Source organism: Pseudophryne corroboree, chromosome 7 (genome assembly GCF_028390025.1).
Source record: "Pseudophryne corroboree isolate aPseCor3 chromosome 7, aPseCor3.hap2, whole genome shotgun sequence".
Taxonomy (NCBI): Eukaryota; Metazoa; Chordata; class Amphibia; order Anura; family Myobatrachidae; genus Pseudophryne; species Pseudophryne corroboree.
Genome location: NC_086450.1, coordinates 35,669,241 through 35,691,271, shown reverse-complemented (window position 1 = coordinate 35,691,271; position 22,031 = coordinate 35,669,241). Strand labels below are relative to the sequence as shown.

Genomic DNA, 22,031 nt, shown 5'->3' with positions numbered 1-22,031 from the left:
CCACTTTCCATGTGAGATATTTTAACTCCACATATTTAAGTGGTTCAAACCAATGTGACTTTTGGAACCCAAAAACTAAATTTTAGATCCCAAGGTGCCACTGGAGGCACAAAAGGAGGCTGTATATACAGTACCCCTTTCACAACGTCTGAACTTCAGGGACTGAAGCTAGTTCTTTTTGGAAGAAAATTGACAGGGCCGAAATTTGAACCTTAATGGACCCCCATTTCAGGCCCATAGACACTCCTGTTTGCAGGAAATGTAGGAATCGACCTAGTTGAAAATTCCTCCGTCGGGGCCTTACTGGCCTCGCACCACGCAACATATTTTCGCCAAATGCGGTGATAATGTTTTGCGGTTATATCTTTCCTGGCTTTGATCAGGATAGGAATGACTTCATCCGGAATGCCTTTCTCCTTCAGGATCCGGCGTTCAACCGCCATGCCGTCAAACCCAGCCGCGGTAAGTCTTGGAACAGACAGGGTCCTTGCTGGAGCAGGTCCCTTCTTAGAGGTAGAGGCCACGGATCCTCCGTGAGCATCTCTTGAAGTTCCGGTTACCAAGTCCTTCTTGGCCAATCCGGAGCCACGAATATAGTGCTTACTCCTCTCAATCTTATAATTCTCAGTACCTTGGGTATGAGAGGCAGAGGAGGGAACACATACACTGACTGGTACACCCACTGTGTTACCAGAGCGTCTACAGCTATTGCCTGAGGGTCCCTTGACCTGGCACAATACTTGTCGAGTTTTATAAACATGTGGAAGACTTCTGGGTGAAGTCCCCACTCTCCCGGGTGGGGGTCGTGTCTGCTGAGGAAGTCTGCTTCCCAGTTGTCCACTCCCGGAATGAATACTGCTGACAGTGCTATCACATGATTTTCCGCCCAGCGAAGAATCCTTGCAGCTTCTGCCTTGCCCTCCTGCTTCTTGTGTCACCCTGTCTGTTTACGTGGGTGACTGCCGTGATGTTGTCCGAATGGATCAACTCCGGGTGACCTTGAAGCAGAGGTCTTGCTAAGCTTAGAGCATTGTAAATGGCCCTTAGCTTCAGGATATTTATGTGAAGTGATGTCTCCAGGCTTGACCATAAGCTCTGGAAATTCCTTCCCTGTGTGACTGCTCCCCAGCCTCGCAGGCTGGCATCCGTGGTCACCAGGACCCAGTCCTGAATGTCGAATCTGCGGCCCTCTAGAAGATGAGCACTCTGCAACCACCACAGGAGAGACACCCTTGTGCTTGGTGACAGGGTTATCCGCTGATGCATCTGAAGATGCGACCCGGACCATTTGTCCAGCAGGTCCCACTGGAAAGTTCTTGCGTGGAATCTGCCGAATGGGATTGCTTCGTAGGAAGCCACCATTTTTCCCAGAACCCTTTCATTGATGTACTGAGACTTGGCTCGGTTATAGGAGTTCCCGACTAGCTCGGATAACTCCCTGACTTTCTCCTCCGGGAGAAACACCTTTTTCTGGACTGTGTCCAGGATCATCCCTAGGAACAGAAGACGAGTCGTCGGAATCAGCTGCGATTTTGGAATATTGAGAATCCAATCGTGCTGCCGCAACACTACCTGAGATAGTGCTACACCGACCTCCAACTGTTCCCTGGATCTTACCCTTATCAGGGAATCGTCCAAGTAAGGGATAACTAAAATTCCCTTCCTTCGAAAGAGTATCATCATTTCGGCCATTACCTTGGTAAAGACCCGGGGTGCCGTGGACCATCCATACGGCAGCGTCTGAAACTGATAGTGACAGTTCTGTACCACAAACCTGAGGTACCCTTGGTGAGAAGGGTAAATTGGGACATGAAGGTAAGCATCCTTGATGTCCCGAGACATCATGTTCCAGGTTCGCAATCACTGCTCTGAGTGACTCAATCTTGAATTTGAACCTCTGTATGTAAGTGTCCAAGATTTTAGATTTAGAATCGGTCTCACCGAGCCGTCCGGCTTCGGTACCACAACAGTGTGGAATAATACCCCGTTCCCTGTTGCAGGAGGGGTACCTTGATTATCACCTGCTGGGAATACAGCTTGTGAAAGGCTTCCAAAACTGCCTCCCTGTCAGAGGGAGACATCGGTAAAGCCGACTTTAGGAAACGGCGAGGGGGAGACGTCTCGAATTCCAATTTGTACCCCTGAGATATCACCTGAAGGATCCAGGGGTCTAATTGCGAGTGAGCCCACTGCGCGCTGAAATTCATTGAGACGGGCCCCCACCGTGCCTGATTCTGCTTGTAAAGCCCCAGCGTCATACTGAGGGCTTGGCAGAGGCGGGAGAGGGCTTCTGTTCCTGGGAACTGGCTGATTTCTGCAGCCTTTTTCCTCTCCCTCTGTCACGGGGCAGAAATGAGGAACCTTTTGCCCGCTTGCCCACGAAAGGACTGCGCCTGATAATACGGCGTCTTCTTATGTTGAGAGGCGACCTGGGGTACAAACGTGGATTTCCCAGCTGTTGCCGTGGCCACCAGGTCTGAAAGACCGACCCCAAATAACTCCTCCCCTTCTTCCAAATGCCGTTTGGAATCCGCATCACCTGACCACTGTCGTGTCCATAACCCTCTACTGGCAGAAATGGACAACGCACTTAGACTTGATGCCAGTCGGCAAATATTCCGCTGTGCATCACGCATATATAGAAATGCATCTTTTAAATGCTCTATAGGCAATAATATACTGTCCCTATCTAGGGTATCAATATTTTCAGTCAGGGAATCCGACCACGCCAAACCAGCACTGCACATCCAGGCTGAGGCGATTGCTGGTCGCAGTATAACACCAGTATGTGTGTAAATACATTTTAGGATACCCTCCTGCTTTCTATCAGCAGGATCCTTAAGGGCGGCCATCTCAGGAGAGGGTAGAGCCCTTGTTCTTACAAGCGTGTGAGCGCTTTATCCACCCTAGGGGGTGTTTCCCAACGCACCCTAACCTCTGGCGGGAAAGGATATAATGCCAATAACATTTTAGAAATTATCAGTTGTTATCGGGGGAAACCCACGCATCATCACACACCTCATTTAATTTCTCAGATTCAGGAAAACTACAGGTAGTTTTTCCTCACCGAACATAATACCCCTTTTTGGTGGTACTCGTATTATCAGAAATGTGTAAAACATTTTTCATTGCCTCAATCATGTAACGTGTGGCCCTACTGGAAGTCACATTTGTCTCTTCACCGTCGACACTGGAGTCAGTATCCGTGTCGGCGTCTATATCTGCCATCTGAGGTAACGGGCGCTTTAGAGCCCCTGACGGCCTATGAGACGTCTGGACAGGCACAAGCTGAGTAGCCGGCTGTCTCATGTCAACCACTGTCTTTTATACAGAGCTGACACTGTCACGTAATTCCTTCCAACAGTTCATCCACTCAGGTGTCGACCCCCTAGGGGGTGACATCACTATTACAGGCAATCTGCTCCGTCTCCACATCATTTTTCTCCTCATACATGTCGACACAAACGTACCGACACACAGCACACACACAGGGAATGCTCTGATAGAGGACAGGACCCCACTAGCCCTTTGGGGAGACAGAGGGAGAGTTTGCCAGCACACACCAGAGCGCTATATATATACAGGGATAACCTTATATAAGTGTTTTTCCCCTTATAGCTGCTGTATTTTTAATACTGCGCGTAATTAGTGCCCCCCTCTCTTTTTTAACCCTTTCTGTAGTGTAGTGACTGCAGGGGAGAGCCAGGGAGCTTCCCTCCAACGGAGCTGTGAGGGAAAATGGCGCCAGTGTGCTGAGGAGATAGGCTCCGCCCCCTTCTCGGCGGCCTTATCTCCCGTTTTTCTGTGTATTCTGGCAGGGGTTAAATTCATCCATATAGCCCAGGAGCTATATGTGATGCATTTTTTGCCAGCCAAGGTGTTTTTATTGCGTCTCAGGGCGCCCCCCCCCAGCGCCCTGCACCCTCAGTGACCGGAGTGTGAAGTGTGCTGAGAGCAATGGCGCACAGCTGCAGTGCTGTGCGCTACCTTGTTGAAGACAGGACGTCTTCTGCCGCCGATTTTCCGGACCTCTTCTGTCTTCTGGCGCCGGCGGCGCGGCTCTGGGACCTATCCATGGCTGGGCCTGTGATCGGTCCCTCTGGAGCTAATGTCCAGTAGCCTAAGAAGCCCAATCCACTCTGCACGCAGGTGAGTTCGCTTCTTCTCCCCTTAGTCCCTCGATGCAGTGAGCCTGTTGCCAGCAGGTCTCACTGAAGATAAAAAACCTAAAACTAAACTTTTCACTAAGCAGCTCAGGAGAGCCCCTAGTGTGCACCCTTCTCGTTCGGGCACAAAAATCTAACTGGGGCTTGGAGGAGGGTCATGGGGGGAGGAGCCAGTGCACACCAGGTAGTTCTAAAGCTTTACTTTTGTGCCCAGTCTCCTGCGGAGCCGCTATTCCCCATGGTCCTTACGGAGTCCCCAGCATCCACTAGGACGTCAGAGAAATATATTTATTCAAACATCGAAAAATCGACTGGGAACATCGGAACATTGTGGCTTTCATTTTGAAAGCCGGGACAGCCTCCAGGTATACAGTGGGGGTCTGGGGGTGGCTTGGGAGGGTTAATTTACAATTCCTCAGCGGCTGCCATTGTCTACAGCCGCTGGAGGGGGGAGATCCTGCCGTGCTGACCGATCAGCAGTGATCGGCAGAACGGCAATCAGTGGGGGAGAGTGCAGGGAGACAGAGGGACCTTCCGGTCCATATGACAGCAGCAGCGGAGGGAAGTTTCTTTTCCCTGCCCTGCCACTGCTAACACTCTCTATCTGACTGGTGGCATCCCGTGCTCCCAGGTCAGATAGAGCACTTGCAGGCATGGTCGCAACTGATGCCACCATGACAGGTAAGTGGTTAAAGATATTCTTCTTATATATTTTGTGCATTTGTGGTTTTTATTGTTTTATGCGTGTCAGTATTTAGAATATCATTTAGGCTGCAGTTGCTTGTTAGGAGAGCTGATTGTGGTTATAATGTATACTATATCTACTTAGGATTAGCATTTTGGTCCAGCCAAGTCCAAGGCTACTCAGCGCAATTTGGGGACAGGTGTATGTGGACACATCTGTACCGCTTCCACATTCCAAATTCCCTTTGTCATACCTCCATATGTTTCATGGCTTTGTCCCATGCTGCCTGCTTCTCCTCAGGACTGTACCCAGGCATTGACAAGATGTTGTGTATGTAGTTAAAGACATCTTGCTGAGAGAGAGAGAGAGAGAGAGAGAGAGAATAACCAGACAAAGCCATTTACTATGCATAGACGGCAAAATACTCATCAATATATAAAAGTAAAGTTGCTATGTACATATATCAGGTACACCAATGTTTTTAAATAAATCTTTTTAAAATGGACTAACCACATTTGTGCAACAGACAATCCCTATGGACTGTGTAAGAAAGCCTATACAGTATAACTACACGTTCTCACCAGCAGATAGACATACGTACTGTATGAACCAACACTATTTTCCACTGTCTGCCTCTCGGGGACAGGACTGGTTAATGTGGTGGTTAATGGAAACCGGGATAATTATGAAGGAGAACAAGATGAAGTATGAATAATCCAGACGTACCTTTCTGATGGGATCCAGCAAATAACAGTCTATTATCTTGTCATACAGGTGTTTCCGCTCATACATGAATTCGCAGATCTGGTAGCTAGGACAGTAAATAGAAGAAGAAGATGAAAGATGGTTAAACAAACGTTTCTGTTATACTTGGCAATGACACCATCGCATTCAATTATATGGAAAGTGTAGCTGCACAACACATATAGCCTTCTATATAAAGGCTAACACCATACTCTATTTCCTCCCACAGGAAGTAATGCGCCCTTATAGTGTCACCTGCCCGCATAAATCATTTGATTTGGTCCTGGACCACCAACCTGTGGCACCTCTACAGGCAGTCTGGGAACTACTGGCATACAGTACTTTTTGGGGTATATTCAATTGGTGTCGAAAACTGGCGTCTGTCGAAAAGACGTCAGTTTTCGACTTTTTAAGGTCGAAACGTGATTCGACCTATTCAATGCTTTTCGACAAGTCGAGGCATTCAACTTGTTGAAAAGCACGTGGATCGGTGGAATAGCTGCCGATCCACGTGCTTGTGTCGAAAACGGGGCCAAAACCTTTTCGACCATCTCAGTCCGACATAAAAAAATGTTGGACAGAGATGTGGGACCCGAGAGGAGGAGAGGGGGGGAGCCGCAGGGAGACGGGGGGACAGCCGGCGGGCATACAGGGGAGATTAGCGCTACAGCAGGATGTCACACAGCTGCACTGCTCACAGCAGCTTCCACCCGGCTCCAGCAAGTGAAGTCACGCTTGCTGGAGCCGGGAGGACACTGCTGTGAGGTCGGGCGGCTGTGTGACATCCTCCTGCAGCGCTACTGTAGCACTGATCTCCGGTGGCTGTCCCCGCTGATCTCCCCGCGGCTTCCCCCCCCCCTCCTTGAAAAAGTCGAATTGAGATGATATTTGAATAGGGGTTGTCAGATCCATTCCAACAAATGCATGTCGGAATGGATCCGACTTTAATTGAATATACCCCATTATATAGCTACTCATTTACTATGTTACTATCAAAGAGAAGAGTAAGATGGGCAGTCTTAAGTATGATGGGGGTGGAGAGGAAGCGAGAAGGACAGTCCATTAGAGTAACTCTGGGGAGGCTCTAGTAAACCATGATAGGATACCTTTTAAAAAAACAAACGGACAAGGGAACCACTAAACTTAAATGCAAGAAGCCTAGCAGGTAAAATGGGGGAATTGGAATTGTTAGAATCAAAGGCTGAGTATGATATAATAGGTATTACGGAAAAATGGTGGGACGACTCTCACTACTGGGTTGCAAACTCGGAGGTGTATTCTTTTTTCAGAAGGGACAGGGCTAACAAAAGAGAAGGAGGTGTATGTCTTTATGTTAAAGTAAATTAAACCATACTTAAAGGAGGTTATTTATGACGGGACTGGCGATAATGTGGAGTCACTAAGGGTTGAAATCTCAAGTGGGGATTTTGATGCAAATAAACTAGTCATAGGCACGTGCTACACACAGCCGGATATTAGCATACATGAGGAAGAACAACTCTTGCAGCAAATCAAAAGGGATGCGGGATTGGGGGACATCCTAGTGATTGGAGATTTTAAGTATCCTGATATAAACTGGAGTAACGATTCATGTGTTAAAGCTAGGGGCAACAGGTTCTTAAATATATTAAAGGATCACTACTTGTCTCAATTAGTTGAGGACACAACTAGGCGTAAAACTACTCTGGATCTAGTAATTACTAATAATGTGGACATCACATTGGATACTAAAGTTGGGGAGAGTTTGGGTAACAGTGATCACTATATGATCACATTCGACATCAGTTTCAGGAAACATATCTATAAGGGTTCAACCAAAACAATTAACTTAAGGAAGGCTAATTTCAGTTGCTAATTTCAGTTGCTGACATTGAGTGGGAAGTTTTGTTTGATAGCAAGAACACTTAGGAAATGTGGGATGCTTTAAAAGGGTTGCTAGATAGCAATATTCACACATTTATTCCCATGGGCAGTAAACGCAGGAGTACCAAACTCAAACCGATGTGGCTTAACAAGAAGGTCAAGGCAGAAATGGATAAAAAGAAGCGTGCTTTCAAAGCATTTAAATCTAATGGAAAGGAGGAGTCATTCCAGTACTACAAGGAATGCAATAAAAGATCAAAAAAAGCAATAAGAGCAGCTAAAATTGAAAACTAAAAGCAAATTGCTATAGAGAGTAAAAGCAATCCTAAAAGGTTTTTTAAATTCATAAACAGTAAAAGGTTAAAAAAGGAGAGCATAACTCCAATAAAAGATGAATTTGGAGTATTGATAAATGATGACGAAATAAAAGCAGAAATAGTGAACAAATTTTTTTCATCAGTGTTCACCAGAGAAGAACTGACGGTGGGAGTAGTGCATAACGATAGTGACAGTAATGATTCGTGGTTAGATACTTGTTTAAGTGAAGAAGTAGTCCAGGAGAGACTAAGCAAAATTAAGATTAATAAATCACCTGGCCCTGATGGATTTCACCCGAGGGTTCTTATGGAGCTTAGGTCACAACTAGCAAGACCCCTATACTTGATTTTCAATAGTTCAATTAGATCAGGCATGATACCGAAAGATTGGCGTATAGCTGAGGTAGTGCCCTTATTTAAAAAGGGATCCAAAAATCATCCGGGTAACTACAGACCTGTTAGTTTGACATCTATAGTGGGGAAAAAGAGGATTTTGGTACTTACCGATAAATCCATTTCTCTGAATCCTCTAGGGGACACTGGAGTCCTATACAGTAGGGGTGTGAAGCTTGCAACCGGAGGTGTGGCACAATCTAAAAATTAGTATTGTCTGCACAGCCGGCTCCTCCCCCTCCACATCCCTCCTCCCTCAGTTTGAAAAATTTGACTGAGAGAATAGGACATGATACTATAGCACATGGCGAGGAACCGAACCGTACAACATATCAAACAGCAACCAAGAACTCTTAATCGAATAACTAATGCTGTTTGCACATAATTTTTGAACAAGAACTTTGAACACAGCAGGTTGACAGCACCGAGGCGGGCGTCCAGTGTCCCCTAGAGGATTCAGAGAAATGGATTTATCGGTAAGTACCAAAATCCTCTTTTCTTTTTCATCCACTAGGGGACACTGGATTCCTATACAGTAGGGGACGTCCCAAAGTTATCCCCCAGGGAGGGAGTGCTGTCGGTGGCCTGCAAAACTAAACGTCCGAACTTAGAGTCTCCGGACGCAAGAGTATCAAACTTGTAAAATTTCGCGAAACGTGTGGGATGAGTACCACGTCGCCGCTCTGTAAAGTTGAATAGTGGAAGCCCCTCTGGCAGCCGCCCATGAGGCACCCACTTATCTGGTGGTCTGAGCACCAGTCGGAACCGGAACCTGGTTACCACAGGAAATATAATCTAATCCATCTAGACAAAGACTGCTTAGATGCTGGCCAAACCTACTTTGGACCATCAGAGAGAACAAACAAAGAGGAAGGGGGGTGCAAATCCCCACCCCCAGATTCCCCTGCACACTGAAAATTACCTGTAACCATCCCTGAATCTATCTGGTAATAAAATTCAGAGAATTCGTCACAAATGTTTGCAAACACATGTTTAGCTGCTGGCCACTTCACGGCTTCTCTGATACAGCAGTCCTAACTACTTGATAGCAGTGCCCACATTGGGCCATGTAATTTGTCACAGTATGCCTCATAATAAAGGCCATTACTAAAACAGTTCCAGGCTGAGAGCTAACTTACCAGGGAGCCACCCCCAGGATCTCCCATTGGCACTACAAGGAACAGCATGCCTTCCAAATGCTGCTCCCATTCAATGCCTCATGCACACAAGCAGACAAACAATTTGGAAGCTGCTCAATCATACCTGGAGATAATTATATATCAGGTGCTGGAAGGGGGAGGGGTCACAGACAAACAAAGAAAGAGGAAGGGGGGTGCAAATCCCCACCCCCAGATTCCCCTCCGCACACTGAAAATTACCTGTAACCATCCCTGAATCTATCTGGTAATAAAATTCAGAGAATTCGTCACAAATGTTTGCAAACACATGTTTAGCTGCTGGCCACTTCACGGCTTCTCTGATACAGCAGTCCTAACTACTTGATAGCAGTGCCCACATTGGGCCATGTAATTTGTCACAGTATGCCTCATAATAAAGGCCATTACTAAAACAGTTCCAGGCTGAGAGCTAACTTACCAGGGAGCCACCCCCAGGATCTCCCATTGGCACTACAAGGAACAGCATGCCTTCCAAATGCTGCTCCCATTCAATGCCTCATGCACACAAGCAGACAAACAATTTGGAAGCTGCTCAATCATACCTGGAGATAATTATATATCAGGTGCTGGAAGGGGGAGGGGTCACAGACAAACAAACAAAGAGGAAGGGGGGTGCAAATCCCCACCCCCAGATTCCCCTCCGCACACTGAAAATTACCTGTAACCATCCCTGAATCTATCTGGTAATAAAATTCAGAGAATTCGTCACAAATGTTTGCAAACACATGTTTAGCTGCTGGCCACTTCACGGCTTCTCTGATACAGCAGTCCTAACTACTTGATAGCAGTGCCCACATTGGGCCATGTAATTTGTCACAGTATGCCTCATAATAAAGGCCATTACTAAAACAGTTCCAGGCTGAGAGCTAACTTACCAGGGAGCCACCCCCAGGATCTCCCATTGGCACTACAAGGAACAGCATGCCTTCCAAATGCTGCTCCCATTCAATGCCTCATGCAAACAAGCAGACAAACAATTTGGAAGCTGCTCAATCAACAAATCAACAAAGAACAAACAAATGGTCTGACCTTCTGAAGGACAACGTAACTTGTACGCATATTCGTAAAGCTCGGACAATATCCCAAGACACGCCCCCATCTGCGCATCCCTGAAAAGATGGGACTACAATCAGCTGGTTTACGTGAAACCCGAAACGACCTTAGGAAGGCAATCTGTTCTGCCCTATCCTCATGGAAAAGTAAAAACGGAGTCTAACATGATAAGGCTACAAACTCAGAAACTCCCCTGGCCGAAGCCCAGGGAAGTAATAACGTGACCTTCCAAGAGAGATATTTCAGGTCTGTTCTTCCAACGGCTCAAAAGTTGGTCATCAGAAAAAAATTCCAACACTAAATTTAAGTCCCACGGCGTAGTGGGAGTACGGAAAATAGGTTGTATCCTCAGAACACCCTGTAAAAAGGTTTGAACCCTCTGTAAGGATGCTAACCGCTGTTGCAAAAGTATGGAAAGAGCTGAAACCTGAACCTTCAAAGGAACCTAGTCCCAGTCCTCCATCTAGACCAGCTTGAAGAAAAGTAGAATTTTGGTAAGTGGAAGTTCGTCGAATTCCACCCACCTTCCGGACACCAGTCCATGTACTTCTTCCAAATTCTGTAGTAGTGTAAGGCTGTAACAGGCTTTCTAACAGCAAACCTCGTAGGAATAGCCGTACTCGGTATCCCTCGGTTTCTTAATTTCCGGGTTTCAATAGCCACGCCGTTAAGCGTAGCTTGTTCAGTATAGGAACGGTCCCTAAGATAGCAGGTCCTCTCTCAGAGGTAACCGCCAAGGATCTTCCGCTAGGAACACCCGCAAGTCTGAGTACCCACTCCTGCGGAGCCAATCTGGTGCTATTAGAATCGCCCACACTCATTCTTGTTTCACTTCTTTTTAAAACTCTCGGCATGAGTGTGAAAGGTGGAAATATGTAACCCCTTCTGTAACACCAAGGAAGTGTTAATGCGTCTACTCCTTCTGCTGCTGGATCTTTTGTCCTGGACACATATCTGGGCAGGTGATGGTTGTGCCGAGACGCCATTAGGTCCACTTGAGGTAGACCACATCTCCTCGCCACCATGTCGAAAATCTGTGGAAGTAGGCACCACTCTCCTGTCTGCATTTCCTGGCGACTGCGATAATCTGCTTTCCAGTTCTCCACACCTGGAATGAACACTGCCGAGAGGATTATGTTTCGCCTTTCTGCCCACAACAAGATCTTTGTGGCTACCCTTAACGCCATTCTGCTGTTTGTTCCTCCTTGACGGTTTATGTAAGCCGTCGTCATGACATTGTCCGGCAGTATCTTTTAGTGTTGACCCATGACTAGGTAATCGGCTATGAAGAGCGCATTGTAAACTGCTCTCAGTTCGAGAACGTTTATGGGTAGGCTGCTCTACTGTAACCACCAACCTTTATGTCCATGGATACCATGAACTCTCCTTGTTTCAAACCTGCAATAGCTGACTGGATTTAGTCCATCCTGCATCTGCAAACCGTGAGGAATCTGTGCCCCCAGGACTGCACCCCAACCTGTGAGACTGGCGTCCGTTGTCAGGATCCTCCAATCCCAAATGCCGAATCTCTTTGCCTACTGCGAGATTCTTGTGCAACGACCACCAAATCGAGGAGGTTCGTATGCGTAGTGGAAGTCGGATTCTTCGATGTAGAAGCCAGTGTGAACCTGCTCTTGTGAGCAATGCGGTTCATCTGGAATGGTCGGGAATGAAGTCTGCCGTGTTGGATAGCTTCAACGACGCCACTATCTTCCCTAGAAATCGCCTACAGAGGTGTAGAGAAACCGTCTGTGTCTTTAGTACCTGAGCCACTAACCTCTGTGAGTCCTGGCTCTTGTTCTCTGGTAGGAATACTCTCAATTATACTGTATCCAGTTGGCATTAGGTTGGATTGTTTGGAAGTTCACAATCCACCCATGTTGAATGAAAAATTGATGAGATGTTTGAGCATCCTTTATCAGCTGTTCCTGAGATGAGGCTCTAGATAAGGTATGATTGTGACCCCTAACTGTCTCAATCCTGTCACCATTATCGGTATGATCTTTGTAAAGATTCAGGGCCCTGAATTGGTAGTGATCCTTCACCTGTGCAACCTTAAGCATGGCGGTGGGTCCAAATCGGGATATGAAGGTAATGTGCACTACCAAAAGATTTGAATAAAGTCCCGTTCCTCTTTAAGGATCCGGGACTGGTGACATAACCCCTTGTATGCAGAAGTCTTTGAATTTGCCGTCTGTAATGCTCCTGCTCGCAACGGGCACCTAAGACCTCAAGCTGTAAAGAAACGGACTGTGTGGACGTTTTTGAAACTGTATCCTTGACCCAAAAGTCTGGTGAGGCTTTGGCCCAGGCGTCCCGAAAACCTTCCAACTCTGCACCCACCAAGGGGGACCCCAGGTGAACAGGGAGACTGTCATGCCACGGGTTTGTGAGCAGGTTCGTCATGCCACGGGTTTGTGAGCAGGTTTGTCCTGCCTTCTGTGTCGACTGTGAACGACCTCTACCTCCTGAGTAAGAATTAGGTAGAAAGGTAGATCTCACTGCCGTTGACTGCGAAATCCACTTGTCTAACTCAGGACCAATAACATCTAACCCCCATATGTAATAGTCTCTATTCTTGGGATCGGAGCCCACTCGCCCTTCTCTGAGCCATAAAAATCCTCTAGCCGAAATGGGCGAAACCGAGATGCAGGACGCTATTTTACTAGTGTCCTTTGAAGCCTGGAACATAGAAGTCGCAGATTCTCGAATATGCTCCGCTGAGAATTTTCCTCCAGGCTACTTTCTTACGCCCAGCCCATGCGACAATGTGCTGCTACAAAAATTTATTTTAATGCAGTGTCTACCTTCGGGACATGACATATCCTTTAAGGTGGTCACGCTAGGCATAGGGGACATTGTCTTCTCCCCGCTTCCTAAGCGCCCCGCTAATAAGACCCTCTTCCTCCATCGTGTAAGATGGGAAGGATTCTATTAACTGCCTTGTTCACCTTGCTTAATGCTTGCGCAGGAGGGATTAATTTAAATTAGAAATTCCTCCATGGTCTCGTAGAATCCCTCAGCCCTTACTGACTGCTGCGGGATTCTGACATTTCCATTGAAATATTTGTCAGGGAACGCATACCCGGGGGTCGCCCAAACTAACGCTCATCTTATTACAGTTTGTATCCATAATAAGTTCTAGTGTTCTTGGTAAGTGCTTTTGACTTTCGAAGCCGCACCCCAGAGAGCGCTCCACAGTGCTTTCCCCCTTTATAATGGGAACAGAAAGACCGTACGGGTGATGGGATTAAAGGTACACTGGATCCACCTAGCTGGATCTTTTTGTATATAATACACACACAAAAAAATAAAAATAAAAAATAATTTTTTTCTATAATAATAATAATAATAATAATAATAATAATAATGATAATAATAATAATAATAATATCACCAGCCTCGTTGCAACCCTCGCACACCCAACTGTATTTCAGTTCTGAGGTCGGGGTTGTGAACCAGTCGTTCCCTTTATTTCGTCGGGATCTTTTGTTTAGATGTCCCTTGAAAATATATATCATAAATGCATTGAAAATCCATTGCAGCAGAGTCCTAATATACAAATCTCCAGTAGAGGGAGTAGTTGCTCTATTATAAAAACCCCTCCCTCTACTCTGACTGGCCTGGAAGCCTGTCTAATCTAAAGGGGGCGTAATACCTCCTATGGAGCCCTTTTGGCGCCTCCAAACAGTTTTAAAAAGGCCGCCAATTACATGTAATATATATATATATATATATATTTTAAAGGCGTCCCCTGATCACTTTGTCCCCTTTACAGCTGCTTCAGGCCGATTTACCAACAAGAGGTCTTCTGCCTCTTTCTAACATATCCCCCTTGCCGTCTCCCCCAGTCCTCCGCTGGCGGCGGGAGGGGACGAGATACCGTTTGAGCGGGCGGCGGGCGCGCTTCCTAAGCGCCCCGCTGTGTGAACCAATGGAGATTAGAACCCATGACTTTTGGTTTAGTCTATGGGAACCTTAGCCCATTAAACTGAAGCAGCAGATTTCTCCCCGCTTTGAGTGGCGGCCGCTGGCAGCCGCGCTGTGTCTCCCCCAGCGCTGCAAAGGAAGGGGGGCGGGCGGGGGAACTGATACATATCGGGAGCCGAGAGTCCGCGCTGTGCCTACGGCGGGGGAGCCGCGCCGCTAGCCTGCCCGGGATTACCACAGAAACCTGTAGCAAGGGTAGCGCAGGAGAACTGCTGCGGCTGTCAGCCGCGGTGGACACCATCCCTAGGCGCAGAGGTGGTGGAGGGAGGGAGCGCGCCCACAGGATCACTGCGCGAGAGCTGCTGCGGCCGGGAGACACCAGCATGGAGGGAGGGAGGGCTGCAGCGGGCGATGCTGCACTGGCAGTCAAGTTTACCAGAAGACAGCAGCGTGCAGAGGGACTAACATTACAAAGATCTCCTGCACGAAGATCATAATTTTATGAACTAGGGCCCTTGTTACCACCAGTACTCACAGTACCCTGAGACACTCCTGACTCTGTGCTTCTGGATTTTGCTGTAGAGAGATGTAGATCCCTTTAGCTGGGGTACTTGTCTCTCCGTTTTGAAGACTTTTGTCCCCCTTTTATTAGGTTGACGCAGTCTTTCTTCTTGTGGTTAAACCTGCACCCTCCTTTTATTTAGGAGGGATTGGGCAGTTTCTCTTTAGGTAAAGCCTCTACCCTCCTTTTAGTTAGGAGGGATTAGGCCAGTCAGAACAAAACAAAAAAAATAATATATATATATAAATAATAATGCTATATGGAGCAGGAGCTCCCATCTTGTGCTTCTTTCCTCCTACCACAATGTTTCAAACTGAGGGAGGAGGGATGTGAAGGGGGAGGAGCCGGCTGTGCAGACAATGCTAATTTTTAGATTGTGCCACACCTCCGGTTGCAAGCTTCACACCCCTACTGTATAGGACTCCAGTGTCCCCTAGTGGATGAAAGAGAAATGTTGGAAGGAATTGTAAGGGATAGCATACAGGATTATCTGCAGACCGCTAAGATTATTAGCAAGAACCAAGATGGGTTTGTGAGGGACAGATCATGTCAAACTAACTTAGTTAGCTTCTATCAGGAAGTGAGCGACAATCTTGACCAGGAAAAAGCAGTGGATGTGGTCTACTTAGATTTTGCAAAAGCATTCGATACAGTGCCTCACAGGAGACTGATCATCAAATCAAAGGAGCTTGTCCGAGGAAAAACTGTACATGGATAAGTAACTGGCTGGATAACAGGGTACAGCGAGAAGTGGTCAACGTGAAGTCCTCAAGCTGCACACCAGTAGTCAGCGGTATACCACAAGGCTCCGTACTCGGGCCACTACTGTTCAACATATTTATCAATGACTTATAAATAGGCCTGGAAAGCACAGTGTCAATCTTTACAGATGATACTAAACTGTGTAGGGTAATTCATTTGGAAATAGATGTGGAGTCTCTACAGAATGACTTATCTAAACTTGAAATCTGGGCGTCTAAATGGAGAAAGAGGTTCAATATAGAAAAATGCAAGATTATGCATTCCGGGACTAAAAACAAACTTGCATCCTCCATATTAAATAGGGGAAAGTCTAGGGGTAACAGTATTGGAAAAAGATTTGGGGGTACTCATTGATAATAGGCTTAATAACCGTACAAAATGTCAAAACGCAGTAAAGAAGGCAAGTAAGGACCTAGCGTGCATAAAACGGGGAATCGAGACAAGGGACGAGGATGTAATTCTGCCCCTGTACAAATCATTGGTACGTCCGCACCTGGAATACTGTGTTCAATTTTGGACACCACTGTATAAAAAAAGATATCGGTGAACTCGAAAGGGTTCAAAGGCGAGCAACTAAATTGATTAGGGGGCTAGAGGGACTGGATTACGAGGAAAGGCTTACTAGGTTATATATGTATACACTGGAAAAGAGGCGCCTAAGAGGGGACATTATTAATATCTTCAAATATGTAAAGGGTCATTACAAAGAGTTATCAGAGGAATTATTTATTAAAAGAACTCTGTTTAGGACACGTGGGCACTCGCTGCGGCTGGAGGAGAGAAAATTCTGTATGCAACGTAGGAAAGGGTTCTTCACTGTTAGGGCAATCAGGATTTGGAATTCCCTGTTAGGGAAGGTGGTAATGGCGGACTCTGTAAATGCATTTAAAAACAGATTGGATAAATTTCTGATTGAAAATGATATCCAAGATTACAACATTTAAAATATTGATGTTGATAATCCGGATGGAACATGATTTATAGTTGTTAACTAGTCATAAAGCATTACTTCAGCAGGTACATTATAATAAACTCAACTTAATACAGAATACAGGTTGAACACGATGGGCATTTTGCCTCTATTTAACCCCTCATTTACTATGTTACTCAAACCACGCAAGGCCAAAACTCCTATATCAAAAGTGGGCACATGCACAATAAGGCGCTGGATGGAATCTGCAGTGTTTTTGGCCCATAAACGCTTCTCATAAAAAGTTCTGAAGTCACCTAATAGGTTGTAAAATCCCATCCTGTATGGCCATGAAACGTGTAAAACCAAGCGTATGGTTAACAGTGGCGGGCTGGTAATCTGTATTATATATGGGGAGGTGATACACAACCATTCTGATGTAGCATAGAAGGCGAGATAACAAATATAGACAATACAACATGTTATAGGGAAACGGTCATACAATTGGGCTCGCTCCGCTAGGTGGATCAGTCTGTTCTCCTCAAACTGGACAATTCCTCCGGCCTGGAGCAGTTCTAGAAGAACCTAAGAAAGAAATCAGAGTAAATGTGTCAGAAGGCAAAGAGCGGTCTAATAGAAAGAACAGGAACCGGGCATAATAGTAATCAGTCCATAATAAGGTCCAATTCCACTTATAACGTCTTATTTTATATTGCACTTTTGTTATTCGGTTATTCATCTATCTATGGGGTATATTTGACTGAAGTTGAAAGCTGGCGTCTGTCGAAGAGACGGCAGTTTTCGACTTTTTTAGGTCGGAAGGGGTTCCAACCTATTCAATCTAACCCCATATTATTCGTCAAGTCAAGGATTTCTACTTGTCGAAAAGCACGTGGATCGGCGGAATAGCTGTCGATCCGCATGCTTGTGTCAAAAACGGGGCCAAAACCGACAGGTTTTGGACCCCTTTTTCGACCATCTCAAATCGACTTTAAAAAAAAGTCGAAGTGAGATGCGGGAGCAGAGACGGGGAGAGCCGCGGGCAGACCGGGAGAGCAGCGCCGGAGGATGTGTCACAGCCACCGCTCACAGTGGTGTCCACCCGGCTCCAGCAAGCGAGACCTCACTTGCTGGAGCCGGGTGGACGCTGCTGTGAGCGGTGGCTGTGATGTGGGGACAGGGAGAGGCAGAGAGAGAGACAGGGGAAGGGGAGATGGGGGAGAGCCGCGGGCAGACGGGGAAAAGCTGCGCTACAGCAGTGGCTGTAACGCTGCTCTCCCTCGTCTGCCCGCGGCTCTCCCCTGTCTCAGCTCCCGCATCTCAATTCAACTTTTTTAAAAGTCAAATTGAGATGACATTGAATAGCCCAGGTCGGAATGAATGTCGGAATGGATCCGACTTCAATTGAATATACCCCTATAATGTTTTTATGACTGACCTCAGAAAAGTGGAACGGCGGGTATGCGTGACCATCTCAGCATACCGACGCCGGTATCCTGGCAGTGAAATGCCGGCAGGGGGGGGCGAGCGCAACAAGCCCCTAGCGTGCTCGGTGGCTCACTGCGCTTGACACAGGTTCTATTCCCACTCTATGGGTTTTGTGGACACCCACAAGTGGGAATAGCCCCTGCTGTTTGGGATTGTTACCGGGCAGGATTTAGGGGTGGTTATGTGTCCGACAGTCACATAACTGCAACCAGTAGGAGACCAGACACATTACTGTAGGATATAGAGGAACAGATCAGTTCCCCCCTAAGACCATGTTCCTCTATTTTGTTCTCCCTCCCAACAAATATCCCTTTGTTGTTTGCTTGTTATTTAGAATAACATCAGAGTTGAACCAATCTATTGTCTACTTGTACATTTGGTAATATGTGCCATGTGCCTTCGGGAGTTGGAATCATGATTCGACTCCTCTTCCATTACCATGGCTTCAGAGACATTTGGGGATATTTGAACCGATTTTGGTAAAAGTTGTTATCGGCAGATGTCTGGCACAACACTCATGCATATTAGGTACCTGCTGTCTCTCCGAGTGTCGGGAATCGTCATCTGGGCTACATAAGAACTCCAGAACCTAGAAGAATAAAAGAGAGGGACACTGTCATTAACTACACCTCTATTATAATATGATCCTCAGCATGTGTAATATACAGGGACTAGGCCTAATAGCAAGCTTTGTTCATTATACCATTCCCAAGCACTATACCACTCTTCACTAACTCCTACCCACCAAGGGGCCTAATTCAGACCTGATCGCAGCAACAAATTTGTTAGCAGTTAGGCAAAATCATGTGCACTGCAGGGGGGATAGATATAACATGTGCAGAAAGAGTTAGATTTGGGTGGGTTATAGTGTTTCTGTGCAGGGTAAATACAGGCTGCTTTATTTTTACACTGCAATTTAGATTTCAGTTTGAACACACCCCACCCAAATCTAACTCTCTCTGCACATGTTACGTCTGCCCCATATGCAGTGCATGCCCCATCTGCAGTGCACATGGTTTTGCCCATTTGCTAACAAATTTGCTGTTGTGATCAGGACTGAATTAGGCCCAAGGACTGTTCCATCTCAAAGTGACTCTTTAGCAGGTATAGAGCGGCACTATATATATATCTAGAATACAGATCTTTGTCATACAGTATGCATCACTGACCACTTGACCAAATCAGAACTCTACTCTTCAGATTGACATGATGAATATTGTGCCTATATTATACTTGCTGAATATTGTGCCTATAGTATACTTGCCCACACTCCCGAAACGCGTGGGTACTCGTGAATTTCAGGAAGTTCTCCTGGTCTTCTGGAAGAGTGGTGTAACCTACCACATCTCGCCCACTTTCCCCAGAGATATTTCATTATCATGGTGCTGCCCCTAACTGTAGTGGGCGTGGTCACGATGATACAAAATGTGATACATAAGGATACAAATATTTCACTTCTGGGTTCTCCTGGCGGTGGCAACATAACAATTAGCAAGTATTGCCCAACTTGTGGCATGCCTAGGGCCTGTTCCTGCGATCTGAAGGTGACTGGGCATACAGGCAGATATAAATCAGTCACTTTATTGCGTGCACCACAGTCATTTCCAGGCCACCGAGACTGCACGATACGGCCTATAATACCGCAGTGCGAGTGGCCTGGATAAGTGGTTTTATTATGCCTGAGAACAACAGAGATATAAACTAATGGCAATCATCAGCTTTATAAAGGAGCAATTTACATACTGTCTACTCAATTAAATATACAGTCTTCTGTGTTACCTGACCTAGTGTTTAAAAATAACATTTTAGCATAATGGATTTCTAGGTAAAATCAAGTAGGAGGAGCAGTGGTCATCCCAACCTGGTCAAAAAGCACTCTGTTGACGAAGAGCGTATTATCTGGTTTCGCCAGCTGACGCGCCAGGAATGTGAAGAGACATCCCACCTGGGAAGGCGTGAAGTCAGAGTTCTCAACCATAACCTGTTAAGTAAAAAAAAAAATTAGCCAAAAACTTTGGCATAATTTGCATATTTTAGACATATAAATAAATATACACGTGTTAATATATATAATAAGAATTTACTTACCGATAATTCTATTTCTCGTAGTCCGTAGTGGATGCTGGGAACTCCGTAAGGACCATGGGGAATAGCGGCTCCGCAGGAGACTGGGCACAAAAGTAAAGCTTTAGGACTACCTGGTGTGCACTGGCTCCTCCCCCTATGACCCTCCTCCAAGCCTCAGTTAGGATACTGTGCCCGGACGAGCGTACACAATAAGGAAGGATTTATGAATCCCGGGTAAGACTCATACCAGCCACACCAATCACACCGTACAACCTGTGATCTGAACCCAGTTAACAGCATGATAACAGACGAGCCTCTGAAAAGATGGCTCACAACAATAATAACCCGATTTTTGTAACAATAACTATGTACAAGTATTGCAGACAATCCGCACTTGGGATGGGCGCCCAGCATCCACTACGGACTACGAGAAATAGAATTATCGGTAAGTAAATTCTTATTTTCTCTGACGTCCTAGTGGATGCTGGGAACTCCGTAAGGACCATGGGGATTTTTACAAAGCTCCCAAACGGGCGGGAGAGTGCGGATGACTCTGCAACACCGAATGAGAGAACTCCAGGTCCTCCTCAGCCAGGGTATCAAATTTGTAGAATTTAGCAAACGTGTTTGCCCCTGACCAAATAGCTGCTCGGCAAAGTTGTAAAGCCGAGACCCCTCGGGCAGCCGCCCAAGATGAGCCCACCTTCCTTGTGGAATGGGCTTTTACAGATTTTGGCTGTGGCAGGCCTGCCACAGAATGTGCAAGCTGAATTGTATTACAAATCCAACGAGCAATAGTCTGCTTAGAAGCAGGAGCACCCAGCTTGTTGGGTGCATACAGGATAAACAGCGAGTCAGATTTTCTGACTCCAGCCGTCCTGGAAACATATATTTTCAGGGCCCTGACTATGTCCAACAACTTGGAGTCCTCCAAGTCACTAGTAGCCGCAGGTACCACAGTAGGTTGGTCCAGATGAAACGCTGAAACCACCTTAGGGAGAAAATGAGGACGAGTCCTCAATTCCGCCCTGTCTGAATGGAAGATCAGATAAGGGCTTTTACAGGATAAAGCCGCCAATTCTGACACGCGCCTGGCCTAGGCCAGGGCCAACAGCATGACCACTTTCCATGTGAGATATTTTAACTCCACAGATTCAAGTGGTTCAAACCATTGTGACTTTAGGCAACCCCAAAACTACATTGAGATCCCAAGGTGCCACTGGAGGCACAAAAGGAGACTGTATATGCAGTACCCCTTTTACAAACGTCTGAACTTCAGGAACTGAAGCTAGTTCTTTCTGGAAGAAAATTGACAGGGCCGAAATTTGAACCTTAATGGACCCCAATTTTAGGCCCATAGACACTCCTGTTTGCAGGAAATGCAGGAATCGACCTAGTTGAAATTCCTCCATCTGGGCCTTACTGGCCTCGCACCACGCAACATATTTTCGCCTAATGCGGTGATAATGCTTTGCGGTTACATCCTTCCTGGCTTTGATCAGGGTAGGGATGACTTCATCCGGAATGCCTTTTTCCTTCAGGATCCGGCGTTCAACCGCCCTGCCGTCAAACGCAGCCGCGGTAAGTCTTGGAAAAAATAGGGTCCTTGATGTAGTAGGTACCTTCTTAGAGGTAGAGGCCACGGTTCCTCCGTGAGCATCTCTTGAAGTTCCGGGTACCAAGTCCTTCTTGGCCAATCCGGAGCCACGAGTATAGTTCTTACTCCCCTCCGTCTTATAATTCTCAATACTTTTGGTAAGAGAGGAAGAGGAGGGAACCCATACACTGACTGGTACACCCACGGTGTTACCAGAGCGTCCACAGCTATTGCCTGAGGGTCCCTTGACCTGGCGTAATACCTGTCCAATTTTTTTTTTTGTTTAGGCGGGACGCCATCATGTCCACCTTTGGTT

At 46.4% G+C, this 22,031-nt stretch overlaps 1 protein-coding gene across 3 annotated transcripts in view; it reads right to left on the bottom strand.

The window, feature by feature from the left end:
* VPS8 (VPS8 subunit of CORVET complex) overlaps positions 1 to 22,031 on the bottom strand; it is a 233,405-nt gene that overhangs the window by 84,444 nt on the left and 126,930 nt on the right. For all 3 annotated transcript variants that reach the window (XM_063932991.1, XM_063932993.1, XM_063932992.1), the window contains 5 exons: positions 19,913 to 20,032; positions 18,584 to 18,640; positions 17,066 to 17,148; positions 5,578 to 5,662; positions 5,105 to 5,203 (listed from right to left, as the gene is read on the bottom strand). In XM_063932991.1, coding sequence (XP_063789061.1) covers positions 5,105 to 5,203; positions 5,578 to 5,662; positions 17,066 to 17,148; positions 18,584 to 18,640; positions 19,913 to 20,032 — 444 coding nt within the window. The remainder of the gene's footprint in view (positions 1 to 5,104; positions 5,204 to 5,577; positions 5,663 to 17,065; positions 17,149 to 18,583; positions 18,641 to 19,912; positions 20,033 to 22,031) is intronic.